The following is a 24,213-nucleotide window of genomic DNA, read 5'->3' as shown; positions in this document are numbered from 1 at the left end:
GGGCATTGATAAAATACAGACTTTCATATGTACATATATTTATATGGAAGATCTTCAAATATATGTATTTTCATTTCATGTAATTTGGTAACAGTTAGTGGTGTACTAATTATCCTTTAATCTGTTTTAATTATAATCTATAACATTTATGAACATGGTTTTCACTGCAAAGTATTCTAAATACTTATCTTTAAAAAGTGTGGTACTTGTAATTGAAAAGAGAAAAATAGATACATTGTTAATGATGATGAATCTCATAAAACATTAATCTGTGCACACTGGCAGATAATATGCAAATTAACTGGTTTCAATTGGATCCAGTTGGGTAACTGGAAAATTTCCAATTGGAAACCAATTGGAAATCATTTCCAGTTACCCAACTGGTTCCAGTTAGGATTTCCAGTTGCCCAACTGGTTCCAGTTTGGATTTCCAGTTACTCAACTGGTTCCAGTTAGAAATCATTTCCAAGTGGAAGTCATTTCCAGTTACCCAACTGGTTCCAGTTAGGATTTCCAGTTGCCCAACTGGTTCCAGTTGGGATTTCCAGTTACTCAACTGGTTCCAGTTAGAAATCATTTCCAATTGGAAGTCATTTCCAGTTACCCAACTGGTTCCAGTTAGGATTTCCAGTTGCCCAACTGGTTCCAGTTGGGATTTCCAGTTACTCAACTGGTTCCAGTTAGAAATCATTTCCAATTGGAAGTCATTTCCAGTTACCCAACTGGTTCCAGTTAGGATTTCCAGTTGCCCAACTGGTTCCAGTTGGGATTTCCAGTTACTCAACTGGTTCCAGTTAAAAATCATTTCCAATTGGAAGTCATTTCCAGTTACCCAACTGGTTCCAGTTAGGATTCCCAGTTGCCCAACTGGTTCCAGTTGGGATTTCCAGTTACTCAACTGGTTCCAGTTAGAAATCATTTCCAATTGGAAGTCATTTCCAGTTACCCAACTGGTTCCAGTTAGGATTTCCAGTTGCCCAACTGGTTCCAGTTGGGATTTCCAGTTACTCAACTGGTTCCAGTTAGAAATCATTTCCAATTGGAAGTCATTTCCAGTTACCCAACTGGTTCTAGTTAGGATTTCCAGTTGCCCAACTGGTTTCAATTGGTTTCAACTGGAAATTATTAAATTCCAGTTAAGACCAATTGAAACCAGTTAAAACCAATTGAAACCAATTGAAACCAGTTGGAAATCCAACTGGTTTCAATTGGATTTTGGTCCTGGGAAAGAAATTAGCGTTTTCATATGACCACATTATGACGTGATTATGACATCATTTATTTATACCAATCAACGACGAGGAAATTTACAAGTTTAATTTCAAAGCCACATACTATTTTGCCATTTTTTCAACCTTGCCATGTTAGCAAGGCTATTTCTACTTAGAAAAGGAAAAGTAAAACTAAAAAAATAGTACAGAATTTTTTTTTTTAGGTAAAGTATATCATTCTTCAAAGAAAAAAATTAAGCTTCAAAAGCAGTGGCAAAAATAATAATTTCTTAACTGGTTGCCAACCAAACCAAACAAGAGGAAGCTTAAAATAATATCAAAGAAGTTTATATCTATTTTAAAACTCACCCCCCCCCCCCCCCACCCCCGGGCTCACCCCCTTTAAAAAAGTCATGATCCGCAGAATTAATTCGCCGGGCGTCGGGCCTGCGCATGCGCGCTGCACTGCATGCAGCGCAACTGGCAAGCGGCAATCATTTGAAAAAGGTATGCGCCCGTTTTTCGCCGTTAATGTTGCAGTATTTTGGATCGAGAATTTAGTGCGACGAAGATGGCCGTTAATAATAGTTCTACTACTTTAAGAACACGGGTCAGATTTGGACAACGACTTCGAAGGCATTCGCAGTAGACCAAACAGTAAGTTAGATTACCATTTTCTAAGATTTTCTTTTCGGAGCGCGGCTTGCAGCTACGTACCGTAGGCGTAGCTTGCTTGCCTTTGGCTTTAGATTTCGTGCACTGACACTGCCCGGCCCGGCCGGGGTGGCTGCGCCGAGCGCCGGCATACCGGTACTTAGCCAGGCGGCTTCTTAAGACTTAAGAGTGAAAATCATTTACTAACGACTAACGTAGGCTTACTCTCAATGAAAGTAAGCCTACGTTAGTAAATGATTTTTACTCTCAAGAAACCGCCTGGCTAGGCATACTGTACTGTACTATAGGACAGGCTGAGTTGGTGGGGTCATGGGCATTGGGGGTCGCCCAAGTCTGCACACTTTAATTGGTAAATTATGCCAGTTGTGGTAACGTCCGATATCAAATTCAAAATGAGTTCGTACAGAATCCAATGAAATGACCACCAAAGTGTCTGTCTATATTTATAAATAATATATGTGCCAAAGCCAAGGATTCTGGTGGAAGAAATTGTGTAATTGCTGAGAAATCAATGACAGCAAAGAAAGCACAGGATTCGGGTCAAGCGTCGGGCCGACATTCAGAGCAATAATAATACACTGTCCCACATGCTTTTACCTGTGTTGGTGATCTTCAGTGTGAACATTTTTCAGCGTAGATTTCAAGATTTCACAAAGTTCAGTTAATGTAACTGTACCACTACCAGATCTACAATACATGTAGATCCACGATGATATACTGACAATTAACCCTAAATCTCCCGGGGTATTTTGATTCTTGTCATTCCCGGGGGGGGGGGGGCATTATTGCCCCCCTATAAGATCTCAGCCGCGAATTGCGCGATCACAACGAAAATTTGCATGATGGTAGAGAATGACGTAATCTACGTAGTTGCATTGGTAAATTTCACTGAATCTGAATTCATATATTTTTATTTTATATGAATTATGCTCATTCATGAAATCATACTTTTTGCTCTGATTCACTAAATAAAGCTCCTAGAATGCTATTTTTTGGGTGAAAATATTCTTTAAAGCATTCCTAACAATTGTGAATAAAAGAAATTCTGGTACCAAGACCGATTTCTTATGTATTTTGTTTTTTTTATTTCTTTGTTTTTTACTTTTTGTTTTTAATCGTATTTTCGATGGAAATCGTTCCAGACTTAATTATAATCATAAACAAGGCAAAACTAATTAAGTTTAATCAGTAAAAGTAGAAATAATGATAAATTTATGAATTTTGGCTAAATGCACAATTTGCATTGGAATTGTACATGAAATCATGTTTATGAGCAATTTTGGGTCTGACATGCACTTACATAATGTTGCGTAATGTCGTAACCACGTACCTGGGCATCACAAATTTGGTCTCAAAATTTGCGCGAGACTTGAAAGTAAAAAGTCAGTGAGCGCCCCCCCCCCCCCCCCCCCCCCAGTTTAATAAGGGTTAAGGCCGTCATATGAAATGCCCTATATTCATTATTTTTCTACCAAAAGCACCATTTTGAGTAAGATTTTTAATGAAAAGTTCTGTTTGACATTTCAGGAGAAAGAGAGGGAGACACAAAAACCACCTGTCTCGGTGTCACACATGAGGAGTTGAGGAGGAGATGAAGTCAGTGAATATGACCTGGCCTGGGGGAGTTTCCAGAAGAAGGCCCAGAATCGTCAGATGCCAGGAGTGGAGATCCTTCGTTGCTGCCCTACATGCTAGGAGGCATCGGGCAGTAGGTAAGTAAGAAGGCTATTTCAGATGTAAAGCTTATTTTTTATTTGGGTTCATTGGGAATCTCTATTATCAGAATCACGCAGATTTGGGTGTGCGCAAACTTGGGGCACCTTATAATCTGTCAATGGTCCTGACTGTACTTCGAGGACTCTGTGATATTTTTATCATTTTTTCATTGTATTTTCATTCACGGAGCCTAGACAAGTCTCTGTTGCCTGTAGAACTTTGTACACTAAGATGGATTTCCCTAGAAAATGCTAATTTGTCCAATTTGTAAGCTTTTGTACTCTAAATGCATACAAAGGCTTAAAAAATGTTAATCGTAGGAAGGTAAAAATTTTGAAGGATCACTTCCAGTTCCCACGCTATATAACGCAATGACATGAATTTTAACTCGAGTGACGTACGTATGCAAGAAATACAGAATTGGTGCACATGCATAGCTGATTGATTGTGCTAGTACTGGTACTAGATTCCAGGCTGACATAGTGGATCGGTTTGGATGTTCTAATTTCAATGAAAAGTTTAGATGGTAAATTGGCGCTAATAAAATTTAGCATTGGTCGATCTCGCGATGCAAGAAAACTAATTCCACCTCAAAATTTGTCAGATTTTTTTTGCAAAATATATATTTAATTGATCCTTGACCAGTTGACCTTAATTTAAGCCAAATCAGGCATAGGGAATGGCTGTATTTCGGCCTTGAAGTTCAAATTCTCAGTCCTGACAGTCCTGGTTACCCCATAACCATTTAAAACACATAAAAAGGCTTGAATTAAAATTGTAATAATAAAAAAAAAAAAGTTTTATGTGTCAAATAAATTGATTCTAAAATTTTCCTTCCTTATACAGAGATGGTTAAAGGTCGTGAGGGCATCATGCCCACCCCCCCGACTTGACTGTACATGTTAATATTTGAAGTATAAAATCTGTAACAAACCCCACATCATTTTTAAATCATTTGAAATAAATTGGAAATTAATATTGAAACCATCTAGTTTTTAATGAAGATTAATAAATAGTTTATGTAGAAAAGGTTTTTATGTTTCTCCTCTTCTGTTATTTTTGCAGATGCTGTAAATTGAAATGGAAGGTGTCCTGCCATTAAATTTTCATCCCACCTGAACTGCCTTGCCTGCCTGCTCTATTTTTCATCATCGTTCGTTTCGGCTTGTATGAAGTGAATTTCACATTGATTGGTGGAGCTGCTAAGTTGGCATTACAGGGCCACGCTGGGGTATGATCCTTGGGGTTGAACATCATGACTGCTAGTTGGTCGGCGAAGGTGATGGGATCGATCAATGTCGCATGGAGTAAGATCGATACCAATCTGCTTTGCTGCATTTCGAACAATCTCATACGGATACGGATATTATTGCGACAGGAGTACTGCTCGATGTGGTCAAGCCTATTTGACAAAGCATTATGGTGTTAGTCATGTTATCAGAAACAGATTTTTTTAAATCACGGAGTTGCTTCAATTTAGTATCGATAGATATTTCAAGAACGTGTGGACTAGTGAGTTTTTCATCAAGAATTTCACGCAATTTATTTTCGTGCTTATCCATGTCATCATTGAGTTTTTGTCTCTCGCGTTCCATTGCCACGGCCGCCGCTCTTTGAACGACTGTATCAATATGATTTAGGTATGCTGGGCTTTGTTTAGATCCAGTTAATGATGAATCAGAGGATTGTGTACATGCGTTAGCCGAGTGCAAGCGGCCTCTTGATCTGGTGGATATCTTAGACATGATGTTAGAGATTACGTAATGATATAATTGAAAAGTGGGATGGGCTGTGCATCTGCCAACTCACCAGTCAACCAATTAGAGACGGCCTTCCAAAGTGACACAGCATGAAAATATCAATATGGGACTGGTCTAGTCAACACATAGATCCTGAAAAAACCATGGAGACCGCAGACGCAAAATGACTTCCATACATAAAGATATGATGCACAATTTCCAGTGGGTTCAAAACACTGAACACATGCTATGCTGATACACAGACTATCATAAGAACTTTATCAAGCATAGGAAATCTGGTATGAAATCTCTCAGCTCACATAAAAAGCCAACGTAGCTACATGTAGGGAAGAAAATGAAAATGCGTAATTGCTGAGAAATGAGCAAAATAAGCATGTAATTCTATCAAATGTCAGGTATTTTTCGAATCGATTATAATACACTGTCCCACATATGCTTTTCTGTGTTTATAGCGATCATCAGAATTATCGATTTTAAGTTTAAAAATTCATGATTTTACAAAGATACAAGTTTACATTAATGTACCAGATGTAGATTATGTACAATATATTGACAATTAACTTTGATTTTATAGATTTTCTCAAGAAATAATTGTTTGCTGCAACTACTGTCTTTTCCTTCTAAGTGATAGTGTAATACAACAGTTCCACAAACTATTTTCATCAGACTTATTAATGTATGATTCTTTCACCCAAATGCAAGCTTCCATAAATCATGAAAACCTTGCAACTCAGGTATTTTTTTAAAATACAGTATATTTTTTCCTACATTACATAGTTGCCTTAAGTTAATAGCCCACCTCTAGTAGTAACTATCTTAAAATGAGTTCGAACAGAATCCAACAGAATTACCAGCAAAGTGTATATATAAAAGATGTGTGCCAAATAGCTCGGGAAGAAAATGTGTAATTGCTGAGAAATGAGCAAAATAAGCATGTAATTCTATCAAATGTCGAGTATTTTTCGAATCAATCATAATACACTGTCCAGTCCCTCATATGCTTTTCTGTGTTAGTGATCATCAGAATTATTGATTTTAAAGATAAATTCCAGTTTTGGTAACGATCTCAAAATGACTTTTTACAGAATCTAATATAATGACCACCCAAGTGTTTGTTTGTATGAATAAAAAATATGTGCCAAAGGATTCTGGAAGAAATTGTGTAATTGCTGAGAAATAAGCAAAATAAGCGCGGATTCGGTCACTTCCGTCGGGTCTTTATTCCAGCAATAATAATACACTGTCCCACGTGTGCCTATCTGTGTTGGTGATCTTCAGTGTGAACATTTTTCAGCGTAGATTTCAGGATTTCACAAAGTTCAGTTTATGTAACTGTACCAGATCTAGATCCTCGATGATATACTGCCAATTAAGCCTTGTTTTACAGACTTTCTCATGAAATCAGTGTTTACTGCAACTACTGGAACTTCTCTTTAAGTTCAAAATTCATGATTTTACAAAGATACAAGTTTACATTAATTTACCAGGGCCCCGTCTTACAAAGAGTTATGATTGATCCGATCAATCGCAAATATGGACGGTCAGCAACGTTAACATCTATTAAGCATGTTTGTTCAAAATATTTTCTAGCTATGATGTATGTTCATGCATTCATTGTTTTCTCAAAAATTTGCTGCGCTTCTCTTTGCATACAAAGGACATTGTGCAAATTTTTCGTAGAAAAAAAATTATGACACTGATGGGTTTCCTTAGAGTTATGATTGATCAGATCAATCGTAACTCTTTGTAAGACGGGGCCCAGATCTAGATTATGTACAATATTTTGACAATTAACCATAATTTAAAAGACTTTCCGAAGAATTAATTGTTTGCTGCAACTACTCTCTTTTACCCCTAAGTGATAGTGTAATACAACCCAAACTTTTCATAAGAATTAATGTACATGTATGATTCTTTCACCCAAATGCGAGCTTCCATAAATCATGAAATTATTCCAACTCAGGTATTTTTTAAAAAATACATTACATAGTTGTCTAAAGTTGAAGGTATATTTAATTACAATTTCAACGAAAAAGCTTTATTCTTGGAAATCATTATGCCTCTGTTATGTATTAATGTGTATTTATACATTTTCAATTGTATGTATTGGTATAACAAACATTGTAATTTCATTCCTTTGACCCTAATACTGCATTTTCATAGAAAAGTGGGGTTTTTAAAAAATCTATTTAGAGTTTTCAACTTTTTGGTTTTCCTTTTTTTTGCTGGTAATATCATGTTATGCAACTTTTATTTATTAATAGAATATTTGCCACGATTTCGTAATTGAAATGCGTACATGTATTTGATTTCGTTTTCCATTTTTGTATATATTCTTTTTCGGGGGGGGGGGGGGGGGGTCATGTTCTTGAGACTGAGACAAGTTATGCAAGGCCCTGGCATGGAGGATCATTATATTGTTACTGGGAATGCTAGACATTTTCAGACCACCTCAGTATTCACCAAATATAGATAATCCTCAATGACAAGGTCTTTGAAGTGATGTGTGTATGTACATTGCATGTAGAATTTAATGTTAAGGTCATTATCACGTCAGAATACGTTCAGATATCATAGTTGACTCCAAAAGACGTCATATTCATTTCTATATGCGACGTCAATATGACGTCTATTACTAGTCAGCAATATGTTGCAAAGTCGTCATTCAGACGTCGTAGATGACTTATAAAGACGTCATAATTACATCACTATGACGTCTGAAACTGGTCAGGAATACGTTGCAAAATTGTCATTAAGACGTCGTAGATGACTTTTAAAGACGTCATAATTACATCAATATGACGTCTAAAACCGGTCAGGAACACGTTGCACGGATGTCATTAAGACGTCGTGGTTGACTCTCGAAGACGTCATAATCACGTCAATACACGACGTCAATCTGACCCTTGATACTGGTCAGGAAAACGTTGTAAAAACGTTGCAAAGACGTCATTAAGACGTCGTAGTCACTCTTGGAGACGTCATAATGACGTCAATATACGACGTCATAATGACGTTATTCGCGGGTGCAAGATCCCGTGATTAAGACGTCATGTTACGACGTCAATATGACGTGAGACTCGTCGTAAAAATGACGTAAATATAACGTCATTTTTACCAGTTTCTGCTATCAGGGAAGGGCCAACTTGACTGACCCACTATACGGGCCCATATAGTATCAAAATAATGTTAATTCCACATGTTCAGGGAGGAATTAATCTTTGATTCACTTGACAATGAAGTGAAAATTCAAATATTCAGTATTTCATATAATAAAATACAAAAGAAATAGTGATTACTGGATGATAAATAAATAAAATAAAAATAAAATGCACACTTTATCAGCCTAGAACGTTTTGCCCGCTCGCTTTTAGGGCTGTGTAAGATTTTCAGTTTATTTGCAAAGAAAATTACTTTATAACATTCTAAATATTTTTCGCCCCCCCCCCCCTCCTCACCGGAAAATAAAACATTAGACCCCCGCGCCAACTTTCGGTTATGTACTAGCAATCATTTTAGTAATCAAATTGGCAATAAAATTAGGATAAATATTTCCGCTTATTTTATTTAATTACACTGTTGGCGTTTATGTGTTGTGAGAGGGTATGTGTTGTCACTTGAGAATCGTTCAAAATCATACTTTTTAATCATTCATCCATCTTGATTTGTATATTCTTTCAATTGAATTATATTTATTGCTATCATACCTGGATGTTTCGATCCCAAAGTAATATATGTTTTTGTATTTTGAGTATTTGAAAATAATCGTATTTATTACGTGGTCCCAGATATACTATTTCGTGTAATTTTGACTGGGCGAGATTTCGGGTAATTTTTTTCTGACTCGTCTCAACTCTTAATTTTTCTTCAGTCAGATTCTAACCTACAGCAACTGAAAAAGTGAGAATCCAAGTCGAGATGGCTGCTCCAAATCACACAATTTACATCAACAACCTTAATGAAAAGATAAAGAAAGATGGTAAGTTAAAAAAGTCATGCTCGTTGACGTTAGTATACAAATAATGCATGCAGCCGAGTGCGTTAGTGGAAATGCAGAGCACGCGAGGTTTCTTTAGATAGGAGTCGCACTGTGCACGAGCCGCTTGCGGCGAGTGCCCAGTGTGCTCCATCTGAAGAAACCGAGCTTTCTCTGCATTTACTTTTACGCACGACAGAGCAAGTGCATTATTTGTTTTATAAAATAGCAACACAGAAACAATTTTTTAAAAAGTTACAGTACAGTTTTGTAGGACTTTACCGCACTGGTTTGCTCGAGCGTGCAATGTCAATTTTCGTTGCACACCTTTTGCACTACCGTGCAGTGCACAAAAAAAGTTGGATGTCATGTGACGCGTATTGACCAATCGCGATGCTTGAAATAATACAGCTATTTTATAAAAATTCTTAAAGTATACATCCAAAGAAAATTCACGAAAGTGATGATTATAGACAAATTATATATGAATGGAAAGGTCTTGTCTTTTTATACACAAATATGTCACTAAAAAGTCTTATTGATGTCGTGGAAATGCAAGAAATGAAATTATTAGAGACCCTTCTCAGCCCCCCATCCGCCCCCAGACACACACTAACGCGATGAAATACAGTCGAGAATAATGACGTCACATGATGATCGACTCACTCAGCCGCTCTGCCAGCAGTACACTGAGTGATAGCTGATTCACCTTCCTGGTCTCTATTTTTCTTCGAATTTACCGTTTTCTTCATGTATTGTGATATCCGAATTCTGTTTTCGACAACTTCAGACTATTAAGGGAACCAGAACTGTGTTATTTTGCCCGGTTTTTATTGAATTGTGAACTGGAAAGATCGATTTTGTCCACTCGACAGTCTACGTTGTGTTGCTCTACTAACTTAAACTATTGAAAAACTCCAAGCTGCACGGTCCCATTCACTTGCTCCCGATGCATGTTGCACTGCAGGTTACGCTGTTTGATCCAGTCAAAAGTCAAGGTAAGCATGTTTGGAAACTGTACTTGTTCTGACGATGCATTCAGGTCAGATGACAGATACAGATCTGATATAAGTTTAGAATCATGCATTTTGGCGTATACTATTAAAATTAAAAAGTTTTTTTTATAGAAATAATGTTTTTGCACAATTCCAGCAGATTTTTTCTTCAGATTTCTAAAACTGGTCAGGACTCGGGCAGGCGATTAAATTATTTAGGATCACTGGTATGGACCATGGCTGAAAATCTGTTGTTTCAGAGGAATGTTTAAGTTTTTATTATACACAGAAATATATCACCATGATGCCGATGTCATGAAGCCAGACAAATTTTCAGCAGTGATTACCCTGATTCCTGGCCAAAATCACTCACACGTATTGCGAGGTTAGTATTAGTATACTAACCTCGCACCACGAACCGCGTTTTTGGCAGTGGATTTCTAACTAGTGGGTCGCGCGTGCTGGGATCTCACTTCTTGGGTCCACAACACACGACTTCTATGGCTTGAATTTTCTTTGCGCGGCGGCATGTAATGAACCCTTGGGTGGGCCATAATTAGAGTCTGGTGTTTCTTTCTGATTAGAGTGTTGCTGCATATATGCATGCGTAATGCCTTCAACAATGAAGATAAATGCAATCTTTGTAATGACACAGAGACTCATAGAGCACCGTACCTCAAATGATGTTCGTGTAGTCTCCACTTCACTACTGCTACAGCCTACACTACGCTACACACCTACCTGGGTAGGTGTGGCGTACATGTACGGTAGTGAAGTGGAGTGGGGCTTACACAAACATCACTTGAGGTAGAGCATCAGTGTTCTGAGTGGAACTTTTCAGGTGTCTAAACCTACTATCATTTGTTGTTGACCGGGAATTACATGCCACCGCACGTCATCAATCATCACGATAATTGAATTCATACTTTGATTTGATTATTTAAACTATTTCTTTTTTTCTCTCTTCTACACACAGATCTGCACACTTGCTGACTCTGGTGACTTCTGGTCTCTGCTTGCTACCTCAATCTGGGAGATTCCATCATGTCCTTTTACTATGATATGGATATAGCCATTTTTTTCTTCACTCTTTCCAGGACCTACGGTTTGCAAGTTGTGGAATGATAATGATACAAAAGAAAAATTTTCTTTATCAATCTTGGAAACAATTTTGAGCACAGTTTTGGAGAGAACTAAGAAATTTGACTTGGACAGGAATACAGCTTGTCAAAAATAATAACACACAATTTAAAACGAAAGAACAATTTTAATGTTACTAGGGCATTTTGCGAGAAATGTCTCAATCACACGTCCCAAATCAAGGGTAAGTCCTTTGATTAAACATGTAGTTGAATTGCGATTGCAACTCGACCTTATTACGCTTGAATTTGAATTTAAGACTTACGCTTGATTTGCAATTGAACATAAGTTTCTTGCAGTGCCCCATAATTATGTTTTGTTATCAGATATTTAACGTGCTGATTTTTCTCGAAAGGTATAATATATTTGTCCTTTTAAACAGTATTTGAATATGGGTACGCCTTTTATTTGTTTTCCACAATATTTATTGCATGTATGAACAGAAGTGAAATATTTATTGTGAAGCACTGTGAATGTTGTGTGCTGTTGTGTGATGGTTCATCATTTTTGTTATAAGACTGAAAGCCTGGTGGATGTGAGGAAGTGGCCTGGATGAAAGAAAAGTGAACATGTGTCCAATTACTGATTTGCATATTCTATTAAGACAATTTTGGTTCTGAAAATTTTTTGCTATGCATTCCCTACATTAAGAGTAAAGGAGAAGTCCATGCAATCAAAAATTCATTTGAATTTAAAGAAAAATAACAAGATATTGCAGGAAATTTCGTAAAAACTTTGATTCAAATCTGCAAAGAATAAAAAACAAAATGCCACAAAAAATAGAAATGAATGTGATGTGGGTGACAACTCTAATTTGCATATCATTGTTTTGTGTATATGACTGTTTTTAGTAAAAACAACAAGGGAAATTACTCTATTCAAATAATTTTTAGTTGATGTGGACTTGACTTTTAACTCTACCCCTCCCATCCCAAATAAGAGTAGAAATGATCTAATCAAGAACTTGAAAATCAAAAGCAGCAATTAAGAAGCAAGATTTGATAAATACAGGTCTGAATAGAATTTCACAAGAAAATAAAAAGAGAAAAAAAGATGGGTAGGGACGGGGAAGGAATAAAAAAAAATGTCCAGAAAAAAATACGAGTTTCGAACCAGGGTCCTCGCACATGACAAAACATTGGCCAACGCATTTGGCCACAGACCATTGCCTTACCGTAAAGGCATTTTTAAGATGTATGAAATAAAGTCTGCTCGCCGCTGTTGCCTAATAATGCTTCGGCAATTCAACTGCAATTTCAGTCATTTCGCGATGGATATTGCCATGTTTTTTTTGTGGTTCCTGACTTTGCTACTTAATGAAATTTCATAATTTTTGTTCAGTCATAAAGAAGAATGTCTATGCTTTATATTGATTATAATATTAATGTGACGCAAGTGTGATTTCTACGTGAAAATATGCTTTGTTTATTCACATATATTTCTTGAAAAAAAAAAAATTCTAAGCTAAATATCGGTTACCAAAATACGTTAAATGTACACTTTTTTTCACTGTTCAGTAAATTCAAACTTTTATCTATATAACAAGACCAATATTAAGAGCAATAAACAATTCTAAGAGCAACAAACGATGATTGGAAAGATCGTCTCCAATGGGCTGCTGTCAGCTCAGCTGCTCTGCTCATTGTGTGACGTCACTCAGCTGGAGCTCGCAAGAGGACCGGTGGAAGGCAGAAATATGGCATGAAAATAAATCATTTTTGAGAGCTGATTTCTGCAAACTCTGATCACTATTTTGAAAAGTGAAGTTATATATCTGATTATTAATACTTCCCCTTTACAATGATGACCATATAAAGTCATTATAAAATACTTCTGATTCTTCGAATGTGTCCTTTAATCTTTAATCTTATTCTTAGTCTTACTCTTAGCGTTAGGCAGAAAATCGGCGCTCATATCTCATAGTTATACACAGTTTCCCTGGCTGAATACCAGCATACCTCACCATGCTCACCACCAGTAAAATGGTTCACTCAGTCATAGTCATACTCATCATAGCAAGTTTTTCAGCTAAGTCGCATTTTGAGTTCAGTAGTGTCAGTATACGTACCCATGCCATGGCATGAAACCCGCCGCTTTTCAAAATATCGCGATTGGTAACGACTAGTAACGGCTGTATTTTGACTGATCTCGACAAAATTGATTGTTCGAAAGGCTCAGAATCAGACATTGCTTCGCCGCTCTAGCTCTCCGTAATGTTGATATGGACTGAAAATTAGCGACCAAAACTAAAAAAGATTCCCATGCCAGCGGTAGTTCGTTTGAATGATTTGGTCGCTAACCTCAGCCCGTATCAACATTATGGCGCATGGTGAATCCAAGTGAAGCTATGTCTGACTGAGAATTCGAACGATGACGTCGACACGGAACTCGAAGCCGAAATACAGCCATTCCCGATCGCAATATGTGGAAAAATGATGGGTATATTATGTTGACCTCGCCTCGTAATGTGACTTAGATTTTAAGAGTGAGAGACTTGTCATGACATATATTGGTGGTGAGGTATACTGGTAGTGGTATCGGCCGGTGAGAAACTGCATTGGCGCCAGAAAATTGCCCTTTTCTGGAAATTTGAATTGCTGTATCTCGGCAACCACTGGTCAGAATTTGACCATATTCTTAGTGTTATTTTAAATCAATTGCAAAGGCCTTTTGTTTTCACTGGCCATCTTCAACATCTGAATTAGATATGAATTTTCAGGTTGACATCCCTACTAAGAAAGACTTGCTAGTAGATGAACTCAAGCTAAAACCCTGTTTGGCAGTTTATAATACAGCACGAACTATGTGATCTGAATTTACCTATTGCCATCGATATGTCTCCATTCTCACCATCACAGAACTCAAGAAGTCGCTGTATGCCATCTTCTCCCAGTTTGGTCAGATCTTGGACATCGTAGCGTTGAAGACCCTCAAGATGCGAGGTCAAGCTTTTGTAATCTTCAAAGACATCATGTCGGCTACCAGCGCACTGCGGTCCATGCAGGGCTTTCCTTTCTACGATAAACCCATGGTAAGATTTGGGGGGCCTTACATACAAGGAATTTTACAATCAATCGCAAATCTACTGTGGGGTCCAACATTCGAACATGTCTTGCAATTAATTGCAAATTTGCTATTGATTGTAACACAACGGTTAGCGATTAATAGCTATTAAATGAAATGACCTATCAAGATCATTGTTGCATGTGCATTTTGCTCAGTAGACTGACAAGGATCAATATTGATCTTTCAAATTAGCCACTAATCTCTGTGTTACGGGGCTCTGGACCCCGTTGCATAAGTGTTCTTTGCCATCCAATGGTAACTTGTCTAGAATCCTTAATTTTGATTTGTTTGGTTGGTGATCAGAGTTACCATGGTAGTTATTATTGGATGGCAAAGTTACTGTAATAGTAACTTTTATGCCCTGATGTGCTTATCCAACATCTTACAAGGATTCTAATCTGATTTTCCTACTGCTAAATTTGATCAATCAAATGTAAAATTGCAATATAAATTTGCAATTGACTGTCAATATTTTCTTTCAAAGCACCCCAAGACAAAGGCTAAGGTCCCTATTAACAAAAAGCTTATAATTGATTATAGAAATGATTTATATGGTTGATCATACTCTGTAATGAATGCAACCAATCGTAGAACTAACTCAGCCCCATGGTCAATCACTAACTTTTGTGTCAAGGGGACCGTTGGAACACTAAATTTATTATTCAACTTATTTGAATGACCCTCAACAATTTTGAAATACAATGTCAAGTTTTTTTCACAGAATTTGAATTGACTATATAAGCCCTTGTTACATAAAGTTTAGTACTTTTTGGAGATTGGTCCAAATAATACTCTCTATGTGATGATTGCTGCCTCAAGCTCTGTGCAGAGTGGATACGAGCATTGATTAAAAGTTGTTTGTTGAAAATAATCATAATAATTCATTGTATTGCACAATGTACAGTATATACTCAACTGTGGATTCCAAAATGTTATTGTTACTCTGGCTTTGGCCGTGCTGCCTACAGGCACTCACACATTTGAGGATTTTTTTCCTACCAGGTAGTCAGGTACCTATTCATCTCAGCTGGGTTGAGTGCAGCACAATGTGGGTAAATTTCTTGATGATGGAAGCGTCGTGGTGTAGCGGTTCTGACTCTCGCCTTGTAATCAGAGGGTCGTGTGTTCGAATCCCACCATGGCCTAGCGTCCTTTGGCAAGGCGTTAATCCACACTTTGCCACTCTCCACCCAGGTGTTAAATGGGTACCCGGTAGGATGTGAAAGCCTATATGTAGTATGCCTAGCAATTGAGTCTTGGAACTCTTGTTGGAATGCTCCCCAGGGAGTGGAGAAGGTGCATACATTGTATGCGGGCATGCAAGGATCCGATGACCGGGGTAATAATATGTCTGTAAAGCGCTTAGAGACGTCGTTCTGATGTATTAAGCGCTATATAAATGAGGAATATTATTATTATATTATATCACATCTATCATCATGTCCACTTACACCAGCATCCATGCATATTTTCTAGAATGAAAAGACTGATCCATTTTGTTATTTTTTTATTACAGAGGATACAATACTCCAAGACGAAGTCGGATGCAATCGCCAAGATCCAGGGAACTTATGTCCCAAGAGAAAAGAGGATAGAAAAGAAGAAAGCTGAGGGTAAGTGCTCGGGAAGAAAAAACTACTCTGAGGCTCGGGGCGATGTTGCCCCTAAAATGCTCAAAAAGAGCCATGGAAAATCTCCATTCATTGCAGTATTAAAGCTTATCCAATGTGGCAGGATTAGGCATTAAGTTGTGAAAAATAGCCCCCCCAAAAAATTTAGAAAAATTATTTTTTGCCCGGTAAGTGCCCTTATATCTTTAATTATCTTTAATTAATTCTTGATGCTACCCAAGAATCATAGCCTTTCGTTGGCTTCGCTAAACAAATATTATAGAGAAAACTAATTATCAAGATTTTTGCATTTCATTGTATGATTGCATAATATTAGAACAACCTTGTATTGATACCAAATAAGAGTCAATAAAAGAAAGGAAGATCACACAAAAAAGGTTTGTTTATAAATGTTTCAAAATTCAGTTTTAAAAAGTAGAAAATGTTTTTACAATTTTGAATTTATAATACAATGCCGTTTTGTTAAAGGAGAATGAAACCCTTGAAACCAGCTGAATCCATATCAAAGAGAAAAATCAAAGAAACATATTGTTGAAAGTTTGAGGAAGATTGAATGAATAATAAGAAAGTTATGAGCATTTGAATGTCGAGATCACTAATGCCATGTAGATCCTCCCATTGGCAATGCGACCAAGATCTGTGATGTCACACACGTACAACTCCCTCATTACTTTAGTACTTATTTCACTTATATTCTCACTTTTATAGAGTCTATCACAAGGTGAGGTGTTCTCTTTATGAGAGGACAAGTACAGAGGTTTCACAACATTATATCATTGATGAATCATTTTGTCATATGATTAGAATGAGCAAAAAGAGATGTTTTGGGGTATATTTTCAGTGTCCAAAAGGGGAGAGTTGTTCATCTGTGACATCATAGATCTTGGTCGCATTGCCAATGGGAGGATCTCCATAGCATTAGTGATCTCGACATTCAAATGCTCATAACTCTTCTATTGCTAGTCCTATTTTACTCAAACTTTTGTTGATCTTATTCTTTGATTTTTCTGCTTTCACAAAAGCTAACTTGCTCCAAGAGTTTCATTCTCCTTCAATGTTTTTTTTTCACAACCGTGTATTGATTTCCATAACAGAGCCAGTGAAGGGAAGGAAGAACAGGCAGAACAGACACGCAGACGTCATCATCCCCCCTCCGTCACAGATCCCCATGCCTGGAGCTCCCCCAGTCAACCAGCCTCCACCCCTGCTGGGTGACATGCCCATGCTGGGGCAACCGCCGATACAAGCCCCACCTGCACCGGCACCAGGTTAGTCTCAATTCAAATCATTCATTGATTTTTATCCCAACAGAGATCAACACTTTCAATTGACTTTTGGTACGAAAAGTCAATTACAACATGTAATGTAAATAGCGTGTTTGAGACAACAAAACAAGTAAGGACAAGTATTTTATATGAATAGTGACTTGAGGAAAATTAAAGGAGAATGAAACCCTTGAAACCAGCTGAATCCATATCAAAGAGAAAAATCAAAGAAACATATTGTTGAAAGTTTGAGGAAGATTGAATGAATAATAAGAAAGTTATGAGCATTTGAAAATTGAGATCACTAATGCCATGTAGATCCTCCCATTGGCAATGCGACCAAGATCTGTGATGTCACACACGTACGTACAACTCCCTCATTACTTTAGTACTTATTTCACTTATATTCTCACTTTTATAGAGTCTATCACAAGGTGAGGTGTTCTCTTTATGAGAGGACAAGTACAGAGGTTTCACAACATTATATCATTGATGAATCGTTTGTCATATGATTAGAATGAGCAAAAAGAGATGTTTTGGGGTACATTTTCAGTGTCCAAAAGGGGAGAGTTGTCCAGTTTTGGACACTGAATATATACCCCAAAACATCTCTTTTTGCTCATTCTAATCATATGACAAACGATTCATCAATGATATAATGTTGTGAAACCTCTGTACTTGTCCTCTCATAAAGAGAACACCTCACCTTGTGATAGACTCTATAAAAGTGAGAATATAAGTGAAATAAGTACTAAAGTAATGAGGGAGTTGTACGTGTGTGACATCACAGATCTTGGTCGCATTGCCAATGGGAGGATCTACATGGCATTAGTGATCTCAATATTCAAATGCTCATAACTTTCTTATTTTTCATTAAATCTTCCTCAAACTTTCAACAATATGTTTCTTTGATTTTTCTCTTTTATATGGATTCAGCTGGTTTCAAGGGTTTCATTCTCCTTTAATAATAAAAAATAAAGTAAAGCAGATGCTGATTCTCATGATGATAAAATATTTTTCAAAGTATAGGCATTGTAAATAGGAAAAATAATAACAAAATTAGTAAAGCTTATTCAGATTATTCCCTGGTTCCACAACACCATTTTATAACATGTATTCTTGTTTTATTTCACAGTTGTTCCTGATGAGCCTAATAACATCCTCTTCCTTACGAATTTACCGGAAGAAACCAATGAGCTCATGTTGGAGGTTTTATTCAAGCAGTAAGTAAAAAAAACATCACTATCTAATGCTGCAGTCTCACCAACGAAACAGACTCCAAACTGACTGGTAGTCTGTATTTTGTTATAATTCAAAGAGAAATGCGAGTAGTTGCAGTAAACACCGATTTCATGAGAAAGTCTGTAAAACCAGGCTTAAATGTCAGTATATCATCGAGGATCTAGATCTGGTACAGTTACATAAACTGAACTTTGTGAAATCTTGAAATCTACGCTGAAAATGTTCACACTGAAGATCGCCAACACAGATAGGCACACGTGGGACAGTGTATTGTTATTGCTGAAATAAAGACCCGACGGAAGTGACAGAATCCGCGCTTATTTTGCTTATTTCTCAGCAATTACACAATTTCTTCCAGAATGCTTTGGCACATATTTTTTATTCATACAAACAGACACTTGGGTGGTCATTTTATTAGATTCTGTAAAAAGTCATTTTGAGATCGTTACCAAAACTGGAATTTATCTTTAATAGCTTATGTCAGCCTTGAGTCATTTCCGTCTGTGTGACCGTTTCTGTACAAAAACGACTTGTTTGTGAAAGTGATCGTGTATTGTGTCGTCAGCAAGAAAGTGAAATGTTTGACATAATTATCTAGGTGGTGCCATATAGAGATGTAGATGGGTAGGGGCATGTTCTCCTAATGCCCCACCCTATTGAAGTGAAATCTTCTTCCTGTGGGGGGAGGGGGGGGGGTCTTATTGGTTAAATAACATAGCTTTTGTCAGTCTGGAGTCATTTTTGTCTGTGTAATTGTAACATTAGTGTCAGGGTTCCCAGCGCATTAGGAAAAATTATTTTAATTTTTTCCAGTCAGGGAAAAATCAGGGAATTTTGTTTTCTTGAAAAGCTGGGAACCCTGAGTGGGCACTTCTGTAGAAAAAAGACTTACCGGTATTTGTGAAAATGATCATATGTTGTGTCTCCACTGTGGGGTGGAGTTGTCCTATAAAAGTGACCATTTTGATTCTGTGATGATCGGATTTCAGTTTTACGTAGCTAATCAAAACGGGTAACCAGTCAGTGTAAAAACATCATGTCTAACTTAATAAATGTTTAATTTAGTTTCACTCTTGGGGCCAACGGCCCTCAGCAGAAATATAAAATGTGTAGTGTTATGTTCTTTAATTTACATTCTTTGTATGTGATTGTTTGTATTATGAAATGTGAGCCAGAAGATGATTTTTTTGCAACTTTTGTTATGTGCATGACAATTAATCAATTCAATTAAAACAGCCATATGACATAGTGTGCTGTCCTTTTTTACCACCCTACATTTTGTCTTTCTTTTTTTACAGATTCAATGGATACAAGGAAGTCCGTCTCGTCCCAGGGAGACACGACATCGCCTTTGTGGAATTCGCTAACGAACAACAGTCGGGAACAGCAAAGGATGCCCTCCAAGGATTTAAAATCACGCCGACAAACACTCTAAAAATTGCATTCGCCAAAAAATAGTTCCTCTAGGTTTTCGTTCATGGATTGTACTCAAAATGTTGCACTCCCCTGTGGAGAGATTAGTGACCAGTTATGTCCGAGATTCAATGTTTGTTTGCTTTGAATTTACGAAATGTATTAAAATATTTCCTGACTGTAAACTAGATCAGGATTACTATGACCCTTGATTGAAAATTCCTGACAGAACGCTTGCCCATGTTCTACAATAGATAGTGATCTAGTGAGACCAATGCCTGTAACACAAAAGATTAGCAATCAATCTCAAACATGAAACAATTCTCATTGGTTACTGGTCAGTGGTTTGAGCATGGTGCCCATGATGGACCGATGATCATGATTGGCTTTTGCTTGTTCTGCCATTGATTTCTGTATCCCAAATGTTACATCTATTGGACATATCCTGGTTATCATAAAACATCAATTCTGATTGGTTACCGGTCAGTGGTTTGAACCCAGTGCACATGCACCAATGATCCTCATTGGCTCCTGCAAGCTCTATAAATTAACCACTGGATGCCTAATGTTTATCTTGTTGGATGTGGAGTGTTCACACTCGCACAGTTTTCCGGCTTCACGCAGACCAGCAGCCATAGGATTTAGCTACAAATATTATCAGTGGGAACAGTGATATTAAAAGGTCAAGTTGAATGCTTTTTTTTATAAACTGTTTGGAATAACAATTAACTTACTTTAGCCCCATTGAATAATTAAGTGCTACAAAAGTGATGAAATTTTCATTCACAAATAAAACTGAAGGTCCAGAGCCCTTTATTTATATTTAATATCAAAGACATAAAAGGTTAATCAAATTTATAACCAGAAATAGATTTCATCTTTAAAACTAATGTAGTGTGATAGCATCCTATAGAGATGCATGATATGTCATATTCAAGGATTTATAATGTGATACATCTTTTATACTTGGTGCAAATGAATTCATGGTTATGACAATATTTTAGACATTCATTCATAATTGGGTCACATGATATTCACAAGTCACCTGATATGTGTTCTTGTCACATGATCTGTGACCTTGATCAAGCTGACCTGCTTTTCCTTGCGTGTCCCATGATGCATTGCACACTCCTGCTCATGGCACGTATCTCTCAACAGCTCCCCTAAACCTGCTCTCTGATTGGTCATCTGTTAGGATCGCAGCCACCAATCACGGCTCAGTGTAGGTATCACATGGTTTGTATAGAAATCAACATCAAAATCGTGTTGGTGCAAGAATGCCCTTAGCAAAAAAAATGTGTGCATCGGTGCACAAATGCCCTTGTGCGTGCTGCGAAAGGCGTTTTTTGCAATGCGTCGGTGCAAGAATGCCTTCGGCAAAACATTTTTGTGCATCGATGCAGAAACGCCCTTGCGCTTATGCGTGCTGCTATTTGCAATTCGTCAAAGTGTGGTGTTACAGTGTAAGGATGTTCTTGCACCGAAACAACAAAATTATTTGTTTATTGGGATATATTAAGTGATAATCTTGTGTAACATTTCTGATAAAGGGTTATTGGTGCTTGAATAATCAACTATCCATATAATGTATGCCTTGCAGAAATATTCTAATGCAAAATTCTGATAGTGATGAAAATAAAATAATCTGCTATCGATTATATGTCTGATGCCTCAGTTGCAAAAGAATCTTATTCAACTTTCTGGTATAGCGCCATTAGAAAAATCAACTATCCATGTAATATCTGATGCTTTGCCAAAGGTATTTGATTTAACAGTTTGGACTTGAAGCTATTGATACTAGCATAAGCAATTTTTTGTACAATGTATGAGACCTTGCAAAAAGAAAAAATGTCATTTTCAGGTGTACTAACTCCTTTTCTTGATTCTTTCAGTCATGTTAAAACAAAAATGATTTTTTCTTTTTTTCAATGTAGGGTAATTTTTTTTTTGAGGGGGTCATTGCATGAAAAAAATATATCTCCAAATGTCACTTATGTAAGGAACTAAATAAGTTTGATCTTCTCATTCAACAAAGAAAATATTTGGCATAAAATATCACTTGGAGTGAAATAAAGTGAAAGGAATATCTTTAAATATACATTTTCAACATTTCAATTCCTCCGATGTATAATGAAAGCTAAAAGGGAACCCCGGGTGGGGGGGAATGGTGGATCAATTTCTTTTGGCATGAACATTTTTTATTATTTTTATATTTTTTTGTTTCGTTTTTGTTGATGTTATCTAAATCTGACACATCTGACTTGTATGGTTTTTTTCTGCACCAGAGGCAATGTAAAATAGCATCTCAACATTCTTTACATTGCATTTGTAAATAAACCACTTTTCTTATCAACAGCATTTGTTTTCATTTGTTCATTACATTGAACCTGTGTATAAGGGTAAATTGCTGATTCGTCTAATTCCATCTCGTCCACTCACCATATGGTCTACCTTCATTTAGTCTAGTGCCATTACGTCCATCAACATTTCATCTAACAACCATTTGGTCCAATATATAACCATTCGTCTAATCATCAGTTTGTCTAATATACATTTTATTTTCAATCATTTCGCCCAATTAACACTTAGTCCAATTAGACGAAATGGTATATGGACTAAATGGCTATTGGACCAACTGGTTATTAGACAAAATGGTGAGTGGACGAAATGACGGTAGACCAAATGATAGTAGACGAGTTGGTAATTGGAAAAATTGAAAATAAACCGTGTATAAGAACCATCAAAGTGAGATGAGAAGATGGTCTGTGTGAGGTATTTTTTATGAACAGACTCAAGTAATATGTGTTTCAAAGATATAAACAAATCAAGAGGATCTTATACAGGTCATCAGCTTACCTAATACACATGCATTAAAGGTCAAGTCCACCCCAGCAAAATGCTGATTTGAATAAATAGAGAAAAATCAAACTAGCATAACACTGAAAATTTCATCAAAATCGGATGTAAAATAAGAAAGTTATGGCATTTTAAAGTTTCGCTTATTTTTCACAAAACAGTGATATGCACGATGCAAATGACTCAGTCGATGATGTCCATCACTCACTATTTCTTTTGTTTTTTATTGTTTGAATTATACAATATTTCATTTTTTTACAGATTTGACCATAGGGACCAACTTGACTGAATCATATAGTATTAAACAATGCTTATTCCACATGTTCAGGGAGGAATTAATCACTGTTTCACTTGACAATGAGGAGAAAATCAGAATATTTCATATTTTATATAATAAAATACAAAAGAAATAGTGAGTGGATGACGTCATCAGTCTCCTAATTTGCATACCAACCAGGATGTGCATATATCTGTTTTGTGAAATTAAGCGAAACTTTAACCCTAACTAGGCCGGGCTTTTTTTGCTGTTCTGTGGCTGGGGGGGGGTTGATTCAACCCCCCCCTGAGATCTCGGCCGTCGAGCGCCGCAAAAATTTGCACGCTGGTAGTGTGCGATGTAATCTACAAGGCTGTATGGTAAAATTTTCCAAAATAATGAGATTTTATTTTATATGAATTAATTATGCTAATTAATGCATAAATCATACTTTTTGCTCTAATTCACTAAATAAAGCTCCTAGAATGCTAATTTTTGGTAAAAATATTCTTTGTAGCATTCTTAACAATGGCAATTGAAAAAAACTTCGGTTTGGAAATCAATTTCTTATGTATTTTATTGTTTTATGAATTTCTTATGTATTTCTTTGTTTTTCAACCTTTTGTTTTTCTTTGTTTTTTTCACCAGATTTATTGCACAACCTTTTTGAAGCATAATTATGCTAAAATCAATTGCTTTCAGCTGTTTAAAGTAAACATAATCATATCTTTATGAATAAGATGAGAAAACTCAATTTGCATTGACTTTGTACACAAAATCACGTTTTGGAACAATTTTTGGTCTGACATGCACTTACAAAATGTTGCGTAATTTCGGAACCGCGTACCCGGGCGTCGTAAATTTTGTCTCAAAAGATGCGCGAGACTTAAAAGTATAAACTCTGCGAGTGGCGCGGTCAAAAAATTTCGCGCGGCGAAATGATCGCAGAAAATGTAGAGGGGGGGGTTGATTCAACCCCCCCCCGGCCATTTTAGGGTTAAAATGTCATAA

General features: G+C 36.8%; 1 protein-coding gene and 1 long non-coding RNA gene across 3 annotated transcripts; both read left to right on the top strand.

Moving 5' to 3' along the window:
• Positions 1-1,714: 1,714 nt before the first annotated feature.
• LOC135154419 (uncharacterized) lies at positions 1,715-7,706 on the top strand. The gene is made up of 3 exons (XR_010293813.1): positions 1,715-1,868; positions 3,414-3,598; positions 4,668-7,706. It is a non-coding gene; the product is annotated as an uncharacterized LOC135154419 (long non-coding RNA).
• A 1,205-nt stretch (positions 7,707-8,911) lies between these two features.
• LOC129263757 (U1 small nuclear ribonucleoprotein A-like) lies at positions 8,912-22,445 on the top strand. 2 transcript variants are annotated; one of them, XM_064101024.1, is made up of 7 exons: positions 8,912-8,965; positions 9,234-9,341; positions 14,332-14,504; positions 16,056-16,152; positions 17,265-17,438; positions 18,571-18,658; positions 19,976-22,445. In XM_064101024.1, the coding sequence occupies exons 2-7, from the start codon at positions 9,281-9,283 to the stop codon at positions 20,133-20,135; spliced, it is 753 nt and encodes a 250-aa protein (XP_063957094.1). In that variant the 5' UTR covers positions 8,912-8,965; positions 9,234-9,280; the 3' UTR covers positions 20,136-22,445. The 2 variants fall into 2 exon arrangements, with proteins under 2 accessions (XP_063957094.1, XP_063957095.1); XM_064101025.1 differs by lacking the exon at positions 8,912-8,965 and adding an exon at positions 8,978-9,089.
• The last annotated feature ends 1,768 nt before the right edge of the window (positions 22,446-24,213 follow it).

Source organism: Lytechinus pictus, chromosome 6, assembly GCF_037042905.1.
Source record: "Lytechinus pictus isolate F3 Inbred chromosome 6, Lp3.0, whole genome shotgun sequence".
Classification (NCBI taxonomy): Eukaryota; Metazoa; Echinodermata; class Echinoidea; order Temnopleuroida; family Toxopneustidae; genus Lytechinus; species Lytechinus pictus.
Note: the sequence above shows the minus strand (reverse complement) of the source record. Positions and strands in the feature narration are given on the sequence as shown.